General features: G+C 45.0%; 1 protein-coding gene across 3 annotated transcripts in view; it reads left to right on the top strand.

Moving 5' to 3' along the window:
- The window catches only part of LOC115086762 (nuclear RNA export factor 1-like), a 433,094-nt gene that overhangs the window by 14,440 nt on the left and 396,044 nt on the right, over positions 1-22,610 (top strand). For all 3 annotated transcript variants that reach the window (XM_029593060.1, XM_029593058.1, XM_029593057.1), the window contains one exon: positions 21,923-22,067. In XM_029593060.1, the coding sequence (XP_029448920.1) occupies positions 21,948-22,067 (120 nt within the window). In that variant the 5' untranslated portion in view covers positions 21,923-21,947. The remainder of the gene's footprint in view (positions 1-21,922; positions 22,068-22,610) is intronic.

Raw genomic sequence — 22,610 nt, 5'->3', positions numbered from 1 at the left:
GAGGATCATAAAAACTGTTGATTTATCAGGTATGTGGAAACATCAGTTAGAAAACTAAGTACTCTGTTTTAGGGAGAATTGTCACACCACTTGCCACAATTGTAATTGATCAGTTTTTTTTCCAGTTATTATATAAAGTAAAGTAAGGTTATATTATCTATTGTGGGATTTTCCAAAGACCACCTTCATTAGTGCTGTGCAGTACCATGATGAGAGCATCCAATGGGAGCTCATGTGTGATATCTCAGATCGAATGTCGGTATATAATAAATAAAGTTCACTTTACTAATGACAGTTGCCTATTGGTTGAAGCATTGGTCAGGGCTTTAGAGAGCCAGAATAAGAAGGTGCTGAGAGGACTGCATTGGAAGGCTGAGGAGAAGGAAAATGATAAATGGGAGGCCTGACCCAAGCAGTAGAGGATGAACCTGAGCCATGGAACTTGTGTTACGGCATTGTAAGATGCTGTTGGTAGTACTAAATGAGTTGATAATAGCACTGACAGATTGACACATCTTTGCAGTTAACTGTCTGCAGTGTGGGGACAGACAAATTGTTGAGATGAGTGGGGAATGAATTGGAAGTTCTATTATGTAATCAGAAGACCAATAGAGATCACCACCAAGTGAAAAAATGATAGCATGTGGTATAGGAGCTCTAGAATATTCTGGTCGAATAGATCAGTTAAAAAGTTGTCATGTCATATGATAGCCTGCTTAAAATTACATTTATTTTAGCTTTGCCAGTGTTTTTACTTTTTCTTTTTCAATAAAAATGGTCACTAGTAAATTCCCATATAAGTCAGTTGATATAAAAACACTTTTCATTCCCTACAATAACATTTATTCAACGAAGCTTAATTAAAGTACAGGTTTGACATAATCAAAACACATTTGATAAGTCTGATCAAACAAAAAATTAAGTTAGGCATTATAAATTTAAACAGTTGTATTGAAGTTGTACTGTTATGTTGCTGGAGTGGGTCTGGATCTAAGAGAGGGCAAAGAGAGCAATGCCCTTCCTCTGCCAGATTGGATCACAGCACAAGTTTGCATTAAAACTGATTGTACATGTTTATATTGCTGTATTAATGTTACTTTGGTAACTTTCATTTTGGAGCTGGGACAATTTTATAATTTTTTGTGTTTGGTAAAGAGGTTCTTGTTTAAGTCAAATGTTTGGAGTAAATACCACAAAACAAAGGGGTTACATGTACAAGATGCAAAATATTAATACATCAAAGGCGCTTGAAACTAATTGTATTTTTAATGTGCCCTGCCACAATTATGCAATTTTTGTGTTAAATAAGGACCTTCATACCACACATGCACAGGTAACTTAGTATTTTGTTCACCACCTAGCACATATGGGTCACCTTTAATCATTGGTCCACAATGTCCACTTTTATATCTTTTATTTTTAAGTTAATTGCATATAAATTGGTAGAAAAAGTTACTTCCCTGTATGACTGAGAAAAAAATATGATGGCGGTGAAGACGAATGCAGACTGAATGCTGTGCCTAGATATTATTTCTTAGCATCCAGTCAGATGAATCCAGAACAAGTGGGTTATGCACCTCTACCCCAGCAGATGGAGACAGAGCAAACTGACATCACAGAATATATACCCCCGCAGTGGCATCAGCCTGCCAGTAATCTCAGTCTCCAGCAGATGGTGGACGTGCATTTCCCTACTGGGGATTGCTCATTTTGAAAAAGGAGAAATAAGGAAAATCAATTTGCCCCGCTCTTCTGCAGTGATACCAAATGGTTTGTCCCCCGTTGATAATTCCTGAGGTGATTTCTGTGGTCCTTCATATGAGTACCTTGGTCCGGTAGCTGGTTTTTCAGCCAGCGTGGACTTAGCTGATTAAGAAGCTGAAAGACAGCAGGCACAGGAAGCCGAGCATGGCGGTGGCGGCACATGCCTTCTCCCCGCGCAGCCGGAGACCGTCTCTGTACTCAGCCAGGTAAGGCTGAGTACAGGTGTTTAAAAAAAAAAAAAGAAAAGAAGAAACAGACAGTCTCTGTGCTTGGCGTGCCATACTGATGTGTGTTTCTGCTCCTGTGGGGGTTAGGGAAACTGGGCAGCTTGGTGGGTTGAGGGGCCTCATTGGGCTTGGCCCTGCCATTAGGCTTCTTTTTTTGTGTGCGTCGTGTGCTAGGCCACCGCGGCGTCTTGTGTGCTTTTTTTCTGTGCGGTTGGCTGCCCTCTACAGGATCGTCGGTGCGCGCAGTAGCAGTCCTGGGTGTCCAATTTGGTGTGTGCACATTCTCGCATATTGGTTGTACACCAAGGTTTGGAGCAGTAACAGTGCGCTTAACTTTTTGGTGCACAAACTTGGGATGCTAAAATTTTGTGTGCATAAAATTTGTTCACATAAATTTGTTTCAGTGGGGCTTTGGCTGGACACACATCTTCAGTCCGCTGTTAAGTGTACTGATGGATTACTAGCACCAGTGGCTAAACCCTAAGCTCCTTTCTCCCAGGACAAGCAGGATGGTAGCCCTCACATGGGTGACGTCACTGGATGGAGCCCTATCACGGAAAACATTTCTGTCAAAGTTTCTAGAAAGCTTTAACACTGGCACACTGAGTGCACTGAGCATACCCAGCATGCCATGATCCCTGTGTCCACAGGAGTCTCCTTTCAGTCTTCGTTTTTCCGCGATGCAGTCTGCCTCGCGTTCAGGAGCTCTGTGAGAGATCTTGCCCAACTTTTTCCTCACAGAAACACTTGAAGTTTTATTTCACAAATAATTTTTCCCTACACGGGTCTCCTTCACATACATTTCATCGACGCTCGGTGAGTACTATACCCTGTTTTTCAGTCAGTTCCTGTCACCTCACTAATGATTTCTCCGGGTTACCAACCAAACTGCGGCGCACGCTCTCTCTCGCTCTTCCCCCCCCCCCCTCGGTCAGCCCGACGATACCTATGAGTGTCCTTCCTGCGATCCTCCACCGTGTTTATTGGGGCTAGAGGGATAGGAACGTCCTTATTTCCTTATGTTCTTGAAAGCCTACCCACTTGACTACCACACTGCACTAACGCTTAACACCCCATTCCCCCTTCACCACACCCCCACCTTTCCCTCCCTCCCTCCCTTTCCTCCCATATCCTTGTCCCCTCTCTACCCGTACCCAAGACATATTGTACATTTTGTAAATAGGCTATATGCCACAACTCTATATTCACATTTATATATACAACTGTTGCAATGTTTCTTATGGTATTTTATTTTATTGTTTAAATTAATTTAATTGTTATCTTGTTACAATGTAAAAATAGGGCAGTTCTCGCCCTATTCAACCTGTTATCTGGAAACCGATGTGATATCTCGACCAAATGTCGGTATACAAAATAAATAAATAAATAAATGGTTACTGTTGCCGCCAGGGCTGCAGTCGATGTCATCGATGCTCTAATCAATTTCATCGGTCTATCTGTCAATGCCCCCATCGATGCCGATACCACATTGATTCCATTGGTGCTCCGCCCATGCTGTCTATTCCTTCACCAGTGCCCTCGATGCCGCCATAGATACCACCGAACCGAAGCTCCTAAATCAATGCCCTCGACTAAACAAACAACGCTCCATACTCCGTGTTCTAAACCAGAGCACCGTTTAATCCTTGAGCGATAAACCGTGCCAGGAGCAGTGAAGGCACGGTGACAGTCCGTCACCAATCGCCATCCGATACAGCGAGGGAATCTACCTCAGAACTGGGGAAAGACCGGGCCGAGCACCATGGGAATCAGTCACCGGCACGGTGACTGTCCGCCACAGACGCCTTCCAGGGTATCAGTGGCATCTAATCAGTGCTGGAGAATGACGGGGCCGAGCTCCGAGGGATACAGCCAGCACAGACGTGGGTTCCACATTCAGTGCCGGCACTTGTACCTCACTGGCATCAATGTCCAGTGGGCCCTGGGTACCTGAGTCCTGTGCTCCTCTGCACCCAAGGCATTCCAACCCCCCCCCCCCCCCCCCAACATCGGTGCCGGGTACTGAGTCACCACAAAATAATGTGGAAGTGCCAGTAACGCCTAGCCTGTCTCCTCTGTAGCTGCGCTACCATACCAGCTTACAGATTGGAGCCGGATTTTTACGTCCCCCAGGCTGTCCTCGATGCCTCCCAAAACCTACTAACACTGGATCATCTATTTTTCCACTTTTGTGGCACCTACCAATGACAGCCTAAGTCATTGCCATCGACTCGTCCTTCTGAGCCTCTACCAAGAAGGGCGATGGGCACTTTACTCCTGCAACAGCTCCGATTCCATTGAGACCTGGTCACTAAAACAAGCCATATGTTCTTGGAAGGTTCTAAGTCGTCCCATCTTCCAAGAACCATATGGGTGTCACATATTGCTATATACCAGCTATGTTTGACACAACACCAAGGGAACCTCTCTACAGGCAACATGGGATTGCTTTGAGACGTCTTCCTGTTGCCAGTAATGGGTCTCTGTACTCGATAGTACCTGGCTTCTAGCCTCTGATTTACGGCCTGAAGTCCAGGATAAACTAGCTGATCTGTCATGCAAAAGGTCCAGCAGACAGTGCCTCAATTGCGAGACCTGCGACAGCTCTCTGTTTCTTGCACAACAGAGAGAGAGATAGTAGAAAGACCTTTTAGCGCTCATGTTCTCGCCTGAGCCTAATGGATATCCATATTTATTTTTTTTATATACCGACATTCGATCTGAGATATCACATCGGTATACATTCAGGTACTGTAGGTATTTCCCTATCCCCAGAGGGTTTACAATCTAAGTTTTGTACCTGAGGCAATGGAGGGTAAAGTGACTTGCCCAAGGTCACAAGGAGCGACAGCAGGACTCGAACCCTGGTCTCTTGGTTCGTAGCCCACTGCTCTAACCACTAGGCTCCTGGATTCTTCAACCTTGCCAGCCAACAGAGTGGTCATCCCACTGAGGACCAGGGACCAGGGCACCGTTCCCCGGGCACGACAATGTGGAGGATTTTAATCCCACTATTCCCGTTATTCAACGGAATTTTCTTCAGAAAGGAAAGTTCAGAATTGTCTCTTGGCAACATTCTTCCCTACTACAATAGGTGAGTTGCCTCTATCCTCTGGTTTTTCTATATGCTTCATAAAGAGTCAACATTTTCCATACCAAGTTCTACCGTTAGATCTAAATTCAACAACTTGTGTATTCACCAAATGCCTAACAGTGACTGCCGTGTATCTACAAAGAACAGCATTCACGCTTTCCTTACCTGGACGACTGCCTAATATGGAGTCAATCCAAGCAAGGGGCTCTAGGTTCTCTAAGGCTCACTATAAGTCTACTACATTTGCCTAGGATTTCTGTTCAACTACCATAAATCCCATATGGAGCAGTTCTGGGCACTACAGTCGCAACAAACTTCCTGCCCAACATCCGCGCAAACATCCTGTCAAATTCTCCACATCTCTGCGTGCATGCAACATAGCCTCAGCCCCTCAATTCTTTCATTGCTGGGTCACATGGTTTTCACTATCCACATCACTCATATGGCCAGACTAGCCATGAGTAAGATTCAGTGGATTTTCAAATTTCAGTGGCTCTAAGCTGTTCAACTGCTTTTGTTCCTGATCCATATTGCCGATCCAGTACCAAATCCTCAGATGATCCTGGCCACGGTCGCATTCACCTAGGGTTGAAGAGTTAGACACCACATCTTCCCAACCCAAAATGCATCTATTCCATTCCATGGAGAGTTTCACATCAACTTCCTGGAGCTTCAAGCCATGCGTTCTGCCTTTATGCCTTAAAATACTGCCTCTGACACAAACCTTTGTGCATACCGACAGACAGTATAGTGGCAATGTGGTATTCCAACACACAAGCACACACAGCCTCTTATCTGCTCTGCCAGGAGGCCGCACAGCTCTAGCCCTGGGCCCTTGCACACTCCATGCCTCTAAGGGCCACTTATCTGATAGGCATACCAAACGCACTGATAGACCTTCTCCATAGATGTCTCCATCCTCACGAATGGTCTCTGAATCCATGTGTAGCGAGCAAAATCTTCTAGCGCTAAGGTCAACCAGCCTTTGACATCTGCATCCGAATCGAACCACAGAGTGGACAGATTCTACTCCCTACTCATGCAGTGAAATGAGTTACCATGGACGCCTTTGCTCACCCTGCAACTTATTGAAGCCCTGGCTTTGATAAATATGCTTCCCCACACTTCTCAACCTATCACTCCAGTAACCAATTCGCCTGCCCACAGATCAGTCTCATAACACAGACTCACTGCTGTTCTCAGGTACGGGTACTTTCACAACAGCCTTCCACACGTAAATCTTACCATTCGAAATGGGGAAAGATTTACCACATGGTGTGCACAAAAAGGTATTAGCCCCTTTTTACTGCACCACTCCATCTCATAGGCTATCCAGTATACCCCTCGGCTTCTGGTCCCCAGATATCCTCCGCACGGATACACGTCAGTTCCATTTCACCATACCACCTGAGAGTAGGGGATGCCCGATTAACAGCTCAACCTCTTATGAGTTGGCTTATCATGAATTTTCTACAGATTAAGCCTCCTCTATGATCACTGATTACGGAATGGGGCCTACATATAATGCTTACAAGACTCCTACGTTCCCCCATTCGAGCCTTTGCATTCCTATAACTTTAAAATTCTAACATGGGAAATTTTTTCCCTCATAGCCATCACTTCTGATAAGAATCAATGAGTTACCAGACCTAGTTGCATACTTACCCGACACTAGATTCCTCCGTGACCGACTGGTCCTATGTACTCACCCTAATATTCTTCTTAAGGTAGATGCAGCCTCTCACCTTACTCAGAATATACTCTGCTCATTTTTCCCAAGGCTTCTCTCTCACCAGGACGAGAGGGCTTACCACACCTTGGACTGTAAGCATGCACTTACAGCTCTTTCCCTCTTAGACAAAGACAAGCTGCGTGTTCTAGTGGGCAAACAAACTCTCTCCAACTGACTAGCAGATTGTATCGAATTCTACTATGAAAAAGCAGGCCTTCCTCTCCAAGGGTGAGTGAAGGCACATTCTGTAACTAACATGACAACATCGGTACCACACTATCGTTCAGTACCAATTGCCGACATTCCTGGGCTGCGACATGTAGTGCTCTTCACACATTCGCAGCCCCTATTGCTTACGTATGGAAGTCTGTCAAGACGCTGCCTTTGGCCAACCTGTCTTGACATGCTTTCTTCCACTATATTCCCAAACTCCTTCTACAACCACCTGCTGTGATGTCAGGCTGCCCCATCATTGGCCATAGCACCCCAATTATTGTGCCTGTGCACGAGTTGTGTGCTATTGGCCTGTTGTAATACGAGTCAGCCTGTAGCTTGCTAATCACCCATATTTGAGGACTACCATCCTGCTTGTCCTGGGAGAAAGCAGAGTTGCTTACCTGTAACGGCTGTTCTCCCAGGACAGCAGGATGTAATACTCACGAAACCCACCCGCCACCCCGAGGAGTTGGGTCCGCTTATGTTTCTTTTATTTTTTCGCTCTCACTTTTTGCTATAAACGAGACTGAAGGGAGACCACTGTGGACACAGGGATCGTGGCATGCTGGGTATGCTCAGTGTGCCAGTGTCAGTCAAAGCTTTCAAGAAACTTTGACAGAAAAGTTTTCCGTGATAGGGCTCCGTCCAGTGACGTCACCCATATGTGAGGACTACATCCTGCTGTCCTGGGAGAACACCTGTTACAGAGAAGCAACTCTGCTTTCTCTGTGCTGCCTGTCATTAGGGCATCTCAGCCTGAAGGGTCCTCTAACTTAAGTCAGCGTTGCTTAGAGGCTCAGGGAGAATTATCTTCCTCTAATTTTACTAAGCCTGGTTCTCCCTAACCTGATGGCCGGTTAAGGATATAATACATATACATAGGGGATCCAATAGGATTAATCTATACATTTTTTAATACATCAGTTAGTCAATAAACATCATTTTCCAGAACATATTCTGTTGCGGTCCCGACCGCTTCCCTTCTGTTAGGGCTCAGGCCCGCCTACCTCCGCTTCAGTGATCACCGCATCCCACTCGCTCCGGACCCCGGGGGTGTGTCTCACTCCACGTGGTGGCCGCCATTACGGGCCTGCTTCCCTTCAGTCTCTCGCGCGAGGACGTCCCTTTTGAGCGTCCAGCTCCCGGAAGCCTGGCCCCGCCCGCGCTGCTGACGTCACGCCCAAGTCCCGATATAACCGGCGTTCAGACTCTCTCTCAATGCCTTGCAACGAGGTTCACAACTCCTTAGTTGTTCCCAGTTGCGTTCCTGTTGATCTCCACGTTGCCTGCTTCTGCTCATTGCCTGCCTCCGACCCCGGTTTGCTTCTGACTCCGCTTCTGCTCGCTGCCTGCCTCCGACCCCGGTTTGCCTCTGACTCCGCTTCTGCTCGTTGCCTGCTTCTGACTCCGCTTCTGCTCACTGCCTGCCTCCGACCCCGGTTTGCTTCTGACTCCACTTCTGCTCGCTGCCTGCCTCTGACTCCGGTTTGCTCCTGACTCCGCTTCAGCCTGCAGCCAGCCCCTGACTCCGGTTTGCTCCTGACTCCGCTTCAGCCTGCAGCCAGCCTCTGACTCCGGTTTGCTCCTGACTCCGCTTTCGCCTGCAGCCAGCCTCTGACTCCGGCCTGCTTCCGACTCCGCTTCAGCCTACAGCCTGCTTCAGACTCCGGTTTGCTTCTGACCCCGCTTCACTCACTGCCTGCCTCTGTCTCCGGTTGCTACAGACTCCGCAGCCGCCCGCTGCCCTGCCTTCAGCCAGCCCTCGGCCCTGTGCAGCCGGTTCCCTGCCTTCCGGGTACCTTGGATTTCCTGTTCATGCTGCTTGCTCTGGTCCCGGCCTACGCCCATCTCAGCCTCTGGACATTCTGTAGACAGCTCCCAGACCCGGGACCCTACGGGCTCCTTCCGGGGGGTCCCTGGTTCCTGGGTGAACCCTTCCAGCTTGTGGCTCCGCCCCCGGCCTATCCTGTCTCCCTAGGTAGGCCGGCCCAAGGGTCCACTATCTTCTCCAGCAGCATCAAACTACAACATATTTATCAATATATTTCAAACATGTATTAATAAAAGTACATACACATTGAATTCACAGGTGTTTTCCATAATTACATCATTAATACAAAAACATGTGCAACCTCATGAACATTATCACCCCACCATAGCACCAATAAACTAGCAGCATTACCACCCCACCATAGCAGCAGTAACTTAAAAATCCCCTCCAAACACTCATACATTCATATCGTACATACTCCCCACCCACTAAAACACCACACATCTAAAACTGCCGAACCTATTAAAGTTAAAGATATCTTTATCTCAGCATGCTCTACCACGTATTAATTTCATATGGGAGCATTCCATCACATCCCTCACACCGCTAGGACCACCAGAGTTTTAATGGTTGAAGCTATCTTCATTTGGGCATGCTCCGCCACATATTCATTCCATATGGGGGCAATCCACTGCGTCCCAACAAAGATCCCTGTTTCGCCGCAGCTTCTTCAGGGTTCGCTTTACTCCCGGTCCAACCAAAGATTTAGCAACACTCTCCAGTTTTCCAATTATTGAAGCATCGCACTTTCTCCACACTTTAAATTAGAAAAACGGCTGCACATCACATATATGGACTCACCACCTTTCACAAAATCTTCAATACGCTTCACGCATTTCAGTATACTGTTTTCCATCTTCTCTCACAAATCCAACTTATATGTACCTTACAACATCTCCAACACTTACAAGGATACAGCCAATTCGAAATCCAAAACCAGCACTACCCAACAGATCTTCAAGGCTGTTTATTAACTCCTTCAAAAAAGTGAAGCAGATTTGTGAGGCAAGACTTGCCCTGAGTAAAGCCATGCTGACTTTGTTCCATTAAACCATGTCTTTCTATATGTTCTGTGATTTTGATGTTTAGAACACTTTCCACTATTTTTCCTGGCACTGAAGTCAGGCTACCTGGTCTGTAGTTTCCCGGATCGCCCCTGGAGCCCTTTTTAAATATTGGGGTTACATTTCAGTAAACCCTGTAATCTCATTGAGCACTTCATACAATATATACATTGGCCAATTTTGATTTTTTTCTGTTTAGTGTGTGTGTGTGTATATGTATATATATATATATATATATATATATATATATATATATATATATATATATATATATATATATATATGTATGTGTGTGTGTATACATACACACACACACTAAACAGAAAAAAAAATCAAATTGGCCAATGTATATATTGTATGAAGTGCTCAATGAAATTATATCAAAAAAATCCAAAAGGACAAAAGCATTCATGTACAATGTTCACATTAAACAATGTTTTATTTGTAAATTACAAACACTAAAATAAACTAGCAGTTTCTAATCTAACCTAGACTCATGTACCTCTAAGCATGCATATTTAAAGATGTGTACAAATATACATATTTTACAATGTTCATCTTATACATCAATACATCCTGCTCGTTTTGGAATTTTTACAGGATGGATTGAATAAAGGGTTGGCCCTTAATTCCTTGTAGGTACAGGTAGCGGCTCTTGCTTGTTTCAGGGGCTAGCTGAATAGTGGATCCTTATTGTCTTATTCTGATGTGGCCCATTTCCTGAAGAGAGTGAAGCATCTTCATCTTCCCTTGCAGTTACTGATTCCTTTATGGAGTCTTTACCTAGTGTTGGATTTCTTGGCGGGCCCTACATTTCAACCACTGCGTATCCTTTCCTTGTGGCTACTGACCTTGAAAACTGATTTTCTAGTTGCGATTTGTTCTGCACGTCGAATTTCCAAGCTGCAGGCCTTGTCTTGTTGGGATCCCTTCCTTCTGGTCAGACCTGCAGAAAGCATCTATCCCTAAGGACTTCGGATCTCTCCTGTGACTGAAGAATTGAGGCACCTTTGCACTGTAAGAAGTTGCCAGCAAGTCTAGAAATGGAAGGCCCCAGTGATCCACCATCAGTTAAAATGCCTCGTCCAACAATACCCATTCTCCTGGGTCCAGACTCTCCCTGCTGAGAATGTCTGCTCTTGTGTTCTCTTCCTGCAATGTGCGAGGTGTAGATCTCCTGAAGATGTACTTCTGCCCATTCCATAAGTTGGTTTCTCTCTTGCGATACTTGTTGGCTTTTGGTTCCTCCTTGTTGACTGATGTAAGCCACTGTTGTTGCATTGTCCTACATTATCCGAACCGTTCAACCCTGCAGACGAACTGTAAGCAAGCCACCCGGACTTCTAGCCGATTTATGTTCCAGAGAGACTCCTCTGTACTCTAGCGCTCTAGCACTGTTAGTTCCTGACAGTGAGCTCCCCAACCTTGGAGGCTCGCATCCATCTTGAGTAGCAACCCTTTGGCGATATCAGGGAGACTCCCTTTCTCAGATGATTCGCTTGCAACCACTACTGAAGGGGAGGGCAGACTTCCATCGGCAGGTTGAACCACATTGAATAGTCCAGAGACTGCGGGCTCTATCGAGACAGCAGGGACACTGAAGTGGACACACATGCGCCCTCACCCATGGTACTACTTCCAGGGTTGCCGCAATTAAGCCGAGCACCTGTAGATAGGACCATGCTGTCGGGCGTATAATGCTCACCAAGAGATGCACCTGCACCATCAACTCTTGAATATGAGCTTCCGGAAGAAAAACTCTGCCCTGCTTCATGTCGAAACAGTTGCCCAAATACCCCAATGACTGAGATGGTTGAAGACTGCTTTTGGCTAGGTTCACCACCCAACCAAGTTCCTGCAACAAGTAGATCACCTTGCAGGTCACCAGACGGCTCTCTTCCAGAGACTTGGCCCGAATCAACCAATAGTCTAAATACGGGTGTACAAGGATCCCATCCTCTCAGTTCTGCCGCCACTACCACCATAACCTTGGAAAAGGTTCTGGGAGCAGTGGCTAGACCAAAAGGCAGCACCCGAAACTGATAATGGCACCCCAGTACCTCAAAATGCAGAAAATGCTGGTGCTCCAATCGGATAGAAATATGGAGGTACGCCTCGGACAGATTCAAGGAGGTCAGAAATTCCTGACTAGACGGCCATTATTACTGAGCACAATGTCTCCATCTGAAAGTGAGTCACCCGCAAATGATGGTTGACACCTTTGAGATCCAGGATGGGACTAAATGAGTCATCCTTCTTGGGCACAATGAAATAAATGGAATATCAACCCGTATTTTCTTGAGACGTGGACACTGGAACCACAGCCCTCAGATTGAGGAGACTTGTCAGCGTACTCAACTGCCTGCTTCTTCTGCAGAGAGTGACAAGGAGACACCATGAACATGTCCCAAAGAATACTGCGAAACCCCAGCGCATATCCTTCTTGTATTACCTCCAGGACCCACTGATCTAATGTAATCTCAACCCACCTCTGATATAAGAGAGAGAGAAGTGCCCCCTATCTCCAGTTCCTGGGGGTGGGTCGTCAACGCTTCATTGGGAGGCTCGGGAGGTTCCACTACCTGAGCCCGCTCCCGGCATGGATTGTCTGGGATGAAAGGACTGAGACCTGCCAAAAGACCGAGTTCTCTGAAAGGTTGCCCTTCTGTAGGGTTGAAAATGCCTGGAATCCCTGAGACGACCCCTCATAGCAAAGGGGCATGGTGACTGCTTCTTATCCTCCAGCAATTGAGAAACCGGGGATTCGCCCCACTTACCGGCTAGCTTCTCCAACTTGCTCCCAAACAAGAGCGAACCTTTAAAAGGCAATTTTGTAAGATTAGCTTTGGAGGTTGTATCTGCTGCCAAATTTCTCAGTCATAACTGACGCCTGGCCGCTAATACTGAAGCCACTCCTCTGGCCGAGATGCGGACCAAATAGCAGTCCGCATCTGCTTTAAAAAAAAAAAAAAAATGGCAGCGGCTTCCTTAACTGCCCTGGAATTCACTCCAGAGTCATCCATCTCCTGAGGGAGAAGCAAGCAAGAACAAGCCTCCAGGGAACAGGCAGCTATCTGCAATGTTGTTGCCACTGATTCAAATGCTTTCTTAAGAATGGCCTCAATTCTTCAATCATGCATATCCTTCAGGGCCGCTCCTCCCTCCATGTGCATGGTCGTCTGTTTAGAGAGAGCACAGACAAGAGCATCCACTTTAGGAAAACACAGACGCTCTCACCACTAGATCCAGGGGGTACAGGCCTTCCAAGGTCAGACTCCCTTTAAAATTTGCCTCCGGGGCATCCCATCAATAACAACTCTTGAATGGCCTCCATAACTGGGAAAAAAAACCCAAGAAGCTTTATGCAAAGAAACCAAAATGGGATTTCTCTTTGGTTCAGACATGGAATCTGCCCCAGGAACTCCGAGCATCTGCAATGTCTGGGAAATCAGGGCCAGCAATTCGTCTCTATGAAAGAACATTAACATAGTCCTATACAGTTCCAGCCCCAGAGGGATTTCCTTATCCTCCAGGGAGTCAAGAACTACCTCATCATACGTGCCATCTGGATTCCTATCAGGAACACCTGCAACTCAAGGTGTAGTTTGGCACTTAAACTTACTGGAAGAGGGAGAAGCCACTGCCTGAGGAGCTGCATTGACAAGCTTGGATGGCGCTGAGAACTGCACCTGAAGGAAGGATTACAATACTTGAAGAAAATTCTATCTAAGAAAAGGCAGAAGGATCCATGCCAAGAACAGGAGGCACCTGTACAGCACTCACTGAGCTGCCATCCCCTGCTGAGGAACCAATCAAGGGAGTTCCAAGGTCAGGTGTCCCTCCTGACATATCCTTAACCCGATATGGTAATCACAAAAAGAGAGAATATAGGCCCCCTACTCTTTACACAATACACACATATATACATAGGGGATCCAATAGTATTAATTTATACATTTTTTAATACATCATTTTCCAGAACATATTTATCAATATATTTCAAACATGTATTAATAAAAGTACATACACATTGAATTCATAGGTGTTTCCATAATTACATCATTAATACAAAAACATGTGCAACCTCATGAACATTATCACCCCACCATAGCACCAATAAACTAGCAGCATTACCACCCCACCATAGCAGCACTAACTTAAAAATCCCCTCCAAACACTCATACATTCATATCACACACACTCCCCACCCACTAAAACACCACACATCTAAAACCGCTGAACCTATTAAAGTTAAAGATATCTTTTATTTATTTTTTTCTCACAGGACAAGCAGGATGGTAGACTTCACATATAGGTGACATAACAGGACGGAGCCCAATCACAGAAAACTTCTGTCAAAGTTTCCAGAACTTTGACTGGCCCCTACTGGGCATGCCCAGCATGGCACTAACCCTGCAGCCAGCAGGGGTCCCCCTTAAGAACATAAGAAAATGCCATACTGGGTCAGACCAAGGGTCCATCAAGCCCAGCATCTTGTTTCCAACAGTGGCCAATCCAGGCCATAAGAACCTGGCAAGTACCCAAAAACTAAGTCTATTCCATGTTACCATTGCTAATGGCAGTGGCTATTCTCTAAGTGAACGTAATAGCAGGTAATGGACTTCTCCTCCAAGAACTTATCCAATCCTTTTTTAAACACCGCTATACTAACTGCACTAACCACATCCTCTGGCAACAAATTCCAGAGTTTAATTGTGTGTTGAGTAAAAAAGAACTTTCTCCGATTAGTTTTAAATGTGCCCCATGCTAACTTCATGGAGTGCCCCCTAGTCTTTCTACTATCCGAAAGAGTAAATAACCGATTCACATCTACCCGTTCTAGACCTCTCATAATTTTAAACATCTCTATCATATCCCCCCTCAGCCGTCTCTTCTCCAAGCTGAAAAGTCCTAACCTCTTTAGTCTTTCCTCATAGGGTAGCTGTTCCATTCCCCTTATCATTTTGGTAACCCTTCTCTGTACCTTCTCCATCGCAATTATATTTTTTTTGAGATGCGGCGACCAGAATTGTACACAGTATTCAAGGTGCGGTCTCACCATGGAGCGATACAGAGGCATTATGACATTTTCTGTTTTATTCACCATTCCCTTTCTAATAATTCCCAACATTCTGTTTGCTTTTTTGACTGCCACAGCACACTGAACCGATTTCAATGTGTTATCCACTATGACGCCTAGATCTCTTAATTGGGTTGTAGCACCTAATGTGGACCCCAACATTGTGTAATTATAGCATGGGTTATTTTTCCCTATATGCATCACCTTGCACTTATCCACATTAAATTTCATCTGCCATTTGGATGCCCAATTTTCCAGTCTCACAAGGTCTTCCTGCAATTTATCACAATCTGCTTGTGATTTAACTACTCTGAACAATTTTGTGTCATCTGCAAATTTGATTATCTCACTCGTCTTATTTCTTTCCAGATCATTTATAAATATATTGAAAAGTAAGTGTCCCAATACAGATCCCTGAGGCACTCCACTGTCCACTCTCTTCCACTGAGAAAATTGTCCATTTAATCCTACGCTCTGTTTCCTGTCTTTTAGCCAGTTTGCAATCCACGAAAGGACATCGCCACCTATCCCATGACTTTTTACTTTTCCTAGAAGCCTCTCATGAGGAACTTTGTCAAACACCTTCTGAAAATCATCTACCGGTTCACCTTTATCCACATGTTTATTAACTCCTTCAAAAAAGTGAAGCAGATTTGTGAGGCAAGACTTGCCTTGGGTAAAGCCATGCTGACTTTGTTCCATTAAACCATGTCTTTCTATATATTCTGTGATTTTGATGTTTAGAACAATTTTCACTATTTTTCCTGGCTCTGAAGTCAGGCTAACCGGTCTGAAGTTTCCCAGATCGCCCCTGGAGCCCTTTTTAAATATTGGGGTTACATTAGCTATCCTCCAGTCTTCAGGTATAATGGATGATTTTAATGATAGGTTACAAATTTTTACTAATAGGTCTGAAATTTAATTTTTGAGTTCCTTCAGAACTCTGGGGTGTATACCATCCAGTCCAGGTGATTTACTACTCTTCAGTTTGTCAATCAGGCCTACCACATCTTCTAGGTTCACTGTGATTTGATTCAGTCCATCTGAATCATTACCCATGAAAACCTTCCCCATTACGGGTACCTCCCCAACATTCTGTTCGGTAAACACCGAAGCAAAGAAATCATTTAATCTTTCCGCGATGGCCTTATCTTCTCTAACCCCTTGATCATCTAACGGTCCAACTGACTCCCTCACAGGCTTTCTGCTTCGGATATATTTAAAAAAGTTTTTACTTGAAGAGATTAATACGACCCCCTAAGGATAGAGGTAAGTTATGCCAAGTAGTAAGTGCTCAGTTTCGCTATTTGGGAGTGTGGCTTTCGGCTGACCCCAGTGAGATCTACTCGCTAAATATTACCCGCCTTCTGAAACAACTGCTGAGACTAGAAAGGACAGCTAAATTATCCCTCGCTGAGGCACATCGAGGACTACATCATTTGGCCAGGGGGAGAGATTGGGGTCCTCTGGTTCGGAGGTGGAACAGCGATGGCACTTTTCAGGTCACTGAGCCCATGCTCCGTGCCTGCTTTATGCAAATTTCTAGGGTGACCGGTAATTTCTATTACAGGGAAATGCAATACAAATTTTTATGGAGAGCCTATCTTTCTCCTCTGTAACTGTTTCGGGTCCACCTGCGGGAAACCAGTCACTGTGCTAAGTGTCTTGCCGATGAGTGTACCCTCTTGCATGCTTTTTGGAGCTGCTCCCCCATTCGCCGTTTTTGGGCGGCGATAGTTCGATATTTGGGGAGGCTGTTGTATGTCGCTGTTCCACTCTCCTACACTGCCTTGTTATTTGGCTGTCTCTACCCTCTCCTATTTAAGAAAATGGAAATAAGGCTTTTGATACAGAAGGCCTGTTTTGTGGGGAAAAAACTGATATTGTTGTTTTGGAAGGGCTCGGAGGCGCCCACTTATTGGATGTGGCGCAATGCTTTTCACAAATTACTGCAGTTGGAAAATTTGACATCGCGAGCGTCCCCCTTGCAAAGACGCCGCTTTCTGCGTATCTGGATGGTGTATCTTCAATCTTTGCCACACAGGACTCGGAGTCAACTTTTGAATGACGCTGGAGAAGCCTCTTCTTCGATGCCGGACTAGTTGTCTTGTTTGCAAGGATGGACCATGATAATCTGGACTTCAGTGACCAAAGTGCCTACTTAGTTGGGACCTAGGACTGGAGTACGATAGGGTAGGATGGGGTGGGGGGCTTCAGGTGATGGGGTGGGGCCGGGGGGGGGGATATCGAGTCACAAAGGGGGGGGGGGAATGTTGTGAAAAAGAGCCCATTGTTTGTATTGGGGCACGGGGGCTCAGAGTTACAGCCCACCGGGCTCGTAGTATCATATTACAGCGCTGCTTGTTTTTTGCTCAATAAAAAAGTGTTTGAACATAAAGTTTTTACTGTGAGTTTTTGCCTCTACAGCCAACTTCTTTTCAAATTCTCTCTTAGCCTGTCTTATCAATGTCTTACATTTAACTTGCCAACGTTTATGCTTTATCCTATTTTCTTCTGTTGGATCCTTCTTCCAGTTTTTGAATGAAGATCTTTTGGCTAAAATAACTTTTCACCTCCCCTTTTAACCATGCCGGTAATCGTTTTGCCTTCTTTCCACCTTTCTTAATGTGTGGAATACATCTGGACTGAGCTTCTAGAATGGTATTTTTTAACAATGACCACGCCTCTTGGACATTTTTTACTTTTGTAGCTGCTCCTTTCAGTCTTTTTTTCTAACAATTTTTCTCATTTTATCAAAGTTTCCCTTTTGAAAGTTTAGCACGAGAGCCTTGGATTTGCACACTGTTCCTCTTCCAGTCATTAAATCAAATTTGATCATATTTATGATCACTATTGCCAGGCGGCCCCACCACAGTTACCTCTCACCAAGTCCTGTGCTCCACTGAGAATTAGATCTAAAATTGCTCCCTCTCTTGTCTGTTCCTGAACCAATTGCTCCATAAAGCTATCATTTATTCATTCCAGGAACGTTATCTCTCTAGCATGTCCCGATGATACATTTACCCAGTCAGTATTGGGGTAATTGCGGTCTCCCATTATTACTGCACTACCAATTTGGTTAGCTTCCCTAATTTCTCTTAGCATTTCACTGTCAGTCTCACCATCTTGACCAGGTGGATGGTAGTATACTCCTATCACTATAGTCTTCCCCGACACACAAGGGATTTCTGCCCATAAAGATTCAATTTTGCATTTAGTTTCATGCAGGATGTTTATCCTGTTGGACTCTATGCCATCCCGGACATAAAGCGCCATACCGCCTCCTGGGTGCTCTCTGTCATTGTGATATAATTTGTACCCCGGTATAGCACTGTCTCATTGGTTGTCCTCCTTCCACCATGTCTCTGAGATGCCAATTAAGTCTATGTCATCATTCACTGCTATACATTCTAATTCTCTCATCTTACTTTTAGACTTCTGGCATTAGTATACAAACATTTCAAAGCTTGTTTTTTGTTTGTATTTTCATTCTGCTTTTTAATTGATAGGGATAAGTTAGAATTTTTTTAGCTCAGGTGAGTTTTTAGTTACAGGCACTTGGACTGCTTTTCTTATTATTGGAACCTCACTGTCGGGATGCCCTAATTCTAATGCATCATTAGTATCCTTTGAAGATACCTCTCTCCTAACAATGCGCTGCTGAGCGACTGTCGGCTTTCTCCTTTGTTCTAGTTTAAAAGCTGCTCTATCTCCTTTTTAAAGGTTAGCACCAGCAGTCTGGTTCCACCCTGGTTAAGGTGGAGCCCATCCCTTCGGAAGAGATTTCCCACCCCCCCCCTTCCCCAAAAGGTTCCCCAGTTCCTAACAAAACTGAATCCCTCTTCCTTGCACCATCGTCTCATCCACGCATTGAGACTCCGGAGCTCTGCCTGCCTCTGGTGACCTGTGCGTGGAACAGGGAGCATTTTAGAGAATGCTACGCTGGAGGTTCTGGATTTAAGCTTTCTACCTAAGAGCCTAAACTTGGCTTCCAGATCCTCCCTCCCACATTTTCCTATGTCGTTGGTGCCCACATGTACCACGACAGCCGGCTCCTCCCCAGCACTGTCTAAAATCCTATCTAGGTGACGCTTGAGGTCCGCCACCTTCGCACCAGGTAGGCATGTTACCAGGCGATCCTCACGCCCACCAGCCACCCAGCCATCTACATTCCTAATAATCGAATCACCAACTATGACGGCCGAACTAACCCTTCCCTCCTGGGCAGTAGGCCTTGGGGAGATATCCTCAGTGCGAAAGGACAATGCATCACCTGGAGAGCAGGTCCTTGCTACAGGATCCTTTCCTGCTGCACCTGGTTGATGCTCTCTAATCATGATACCTTCTTCCTCCAAGGCAGCACCAGGGCTGCCAGTCTGAAGTTGGGATTTGGCTACTATGTCCCTGAAGGTCTCATCTATATACCTCTCTGCCTCAGCTCCTCCAGGTCTACCACTCTAGCCTCCAGAGATCGGATTCGTTCTCTGAGAGCCAGGAGCTCTTTGCATCGCATGCACATGTACAACTTCTCACCGGCGGGTAAAAAATCATACACATGACACTCGATGCAAAAGACTGGGAAGCCCCCCTCTTCCTGCTGCCTTCATTTCAATTTTGATCAGTTCCTAGTTAAGTTTTAGTTTGCTATGGGAGTAGGAATGTGTCTTAACGTCCTTTAAATGTATTAGTGAATTTACTATATGTCTGGTAGTGGCCTACAAGTTCTGGGAACTTTGACAGAAGTGTTCCGTGATTGGGCTCAATCCTGTGATGTCACCCATATGTGAGGACTAACATCCTGCTGCCCTGTGAGAACACCTGTTACAGGTAAGCAACATTTGCTATGTGTATATGTATATATGTAACCAGACACATTGTGAACTAACACAAAACCTTGCAAAAAAGACACTCAAAATCTATACAGCAAACCTATCATAATGTAACATTAGTAACAACAAGAACCATACCTATGAAAAAGCAGCACTGTAAGTATAACACTGGGTCCCAGAATACCAATACAACACCTACTGGGGAAACAAAACAAACCCAATTGCTATAGATACTACGCAAACACTACACGCTAGCAGAACCTCTCATCTTGGTCACACACAGAGAAGAGACAGATCCTCACCAAATACAGAATAAAGGATCACAAATTTAGAACCAGCAATATGCAGACAGAAAATGAAATGGACACCCCAAGAAGCGAGACGCTAGAACCACTATTCCTCATAAAACAAATAAATTCAAGAAACAAAGCATCAATTATAACTAATAAAAGAAAATTTTAAAACTACTGACCATTAGAATAACTTCTATTAGTTATTGTATACAGGAACTTCCGGTATATAAAAACCTAAAAATAAATAAATAAATAAATGTACATTTTTTTAAGTTTCCCAAGCACCAAACAAATATTTCAAAACAGTACATATATTAAATAACACCCAATAATTACAACTAATATATGGATAAAAAAAAGCCCCTGCTGGCCATACCTGGGAGCTCTTGATTTCCAGTCACTCTGAGATTGTCGAGGATTAGGGGCTAGGGAGACACACGGACTTTATCCTCTCTCTCTCACACATACACTGTCACATACACATACATATATGCTCTCATACACACCCACACAGGCTCTATTTCCCTCTTCCCTCAATAAAAGCTCTTACTCCCCCAGATTCCCACATATACACACACAGGCTGTCACCCACACAAACACCCATTCATTCACCCACACAGACTTTTACCCCCAGGCAGGCACCCATTCATTCATACACGTACACACACACTGAAGACAGGCCCCCTAAGTTTGATTTTCTGGCAGCCTCAGAGCTTCTCTCTCCTCTGCCACTGCTGTCATTGCTGCCGCCGCATCGCTGTTGGGGAAGAGCCGATCACTCATCGCTGCTTCTGCCTCCTCTGTGCAGTTCCCGTGATATAAAAAAAATTTGCGGGTCTAGCACTTCCTTCATGCTGACCTCGTGCATCACGAGAACAGCACAGAGAACCTGCTACTCTTGTGAATTCTAATACAGTGGCCCTACACAGACGAGGGGGAAGGGTTTCCTATGCTCAGCTGCCGTTGGATGAGGTCCATTAGCGGCTGCATGGCCCCTCTCTCTGTTTTTCTGCCACTGGTGAGATCAGGTCCATTGGCGGCTGCATGCAACTTTCTCCATGATACGGAACGTCCCGGCTCACTGCTGCTGGCGCCTCCCTGCTCTAGGCAGTCGTGGGCCTCCTTTTCTTCTGCCCCCTACAGCCTGGCACCTGGGGGCCTTGGCCCCTCTGGCCCCCCTCGCTACACCACTGCCAACAGGTATATAAAGCTATTTAAAAGTAGGTATGTTTAATAGAATTAAGGTGTGTTTAATGGTAGCTTATCAATGACATTAATAGGACTAAATGAGTCCACTACTAAAATCCGTTTTACATGTTGCTATAAATTCTTAATATCTTATAGTGAAGAATTCTCCATCTAATTGGGATTCCAACCCACTCCAGTCAAAAAAAACAAACAAAAACATGACTGGAGAGGGTTGGAATCAAAAACTGCTGATTACCTGTCCAGGGACCGGTTTTCACACTTCTCAGAGCAAAGCCCACAGGATTCATCTCTCAGACTACTTTCCTAGCACACATAAGATACACTCAGAATCAAATTTAAAACCTCAAACTATACACGGTTTTAATTAAATTAAATCTTGTCTTCAGTTTTATGATTAATTTGTACTGTTCATTTTGTGAATGTTTAAAAAAATTAATAAACATTTTAATAAAAATATTAAGTCATATTCACATTTTAATTTAAAGGAATATACTGTTGTGGGAATGTTTATCAAATACTAGAAGTAATTTTATAACAATTCTTTTGTCTTATCCTTTCATTTTTCTGATTGACTGTTTTGCAGTAATCCATATGGATATAATAGAAAGATGGCTGCTACTTACAGCTCTGGAGTCTTTAATTCACAAGTTCACAGAGGCATGGCATGCACCCAGAGTAGTGGCCAAGTGACAAAATACGGCTACTTCAAAAAAATGTTTAAAATCATGGTAAGTGTGTGTGTTTTTCATGTTAGTTTTGTTGAAAAATATCATTCATTTCCAGCAAAACAGTTGAGGATCTACAGCTAAAATGTTAGCAGGGCATAGAAAGAGGTATTTACTTTTAATATTGTGTGTAAGCGAAGTAGACGTTTGCTGCTGTGATGAAGTCGATGCAGCCTATGGGGCAAGCCCTGCAGGCCCTCACTGACAACTGGCGGAGGTTCTCTGGCAGGTTGAGCCCTTGGGGTTCCGGGGGCCGGCAGGACTTAGGCGAGAGTCTCTAGGAGAAACGGGGTAAGCGGTAGTCCATGGCCAGGCAAGGATCAGAGACGGGCATTGAACAAACAAGGTCTGTGTTCCGGTGAGGGGGGGTCAGTGGCAGGCGGCATTCCAGAGAAGTCCATATCCAGGCAAAGGGGTCAGTACCAGTGGTCAATCTGAAGGGAAGGTATGGATAAGGTGGGACAAGCTGGAAGGACTAGGCCAGGCTGGATGAGGCAAGACAGGATGGGAGGATAGCAACATGCACTCTTTCCTGGTAGGAGGATC

This window comes from Rhinatrema bivittatum, chromosome 3 (genome assembly GCF_901001135.1).
Source record: "Rhinatrema bivittatum chromosome 3, aRhiBiv1.1, whole genome shotgun sequence".
NCBI lineage: Eukaryota > Metazoa > Chordata > Amphibia > Gymnophiona > Rhinatrematidae > Rhinatrema > Rhinatrema bivittatum.
Note: the sequence above shows the minus strand (reverse complement) of the source record. Positions and strands in the feature narration are given on the sequence as shown.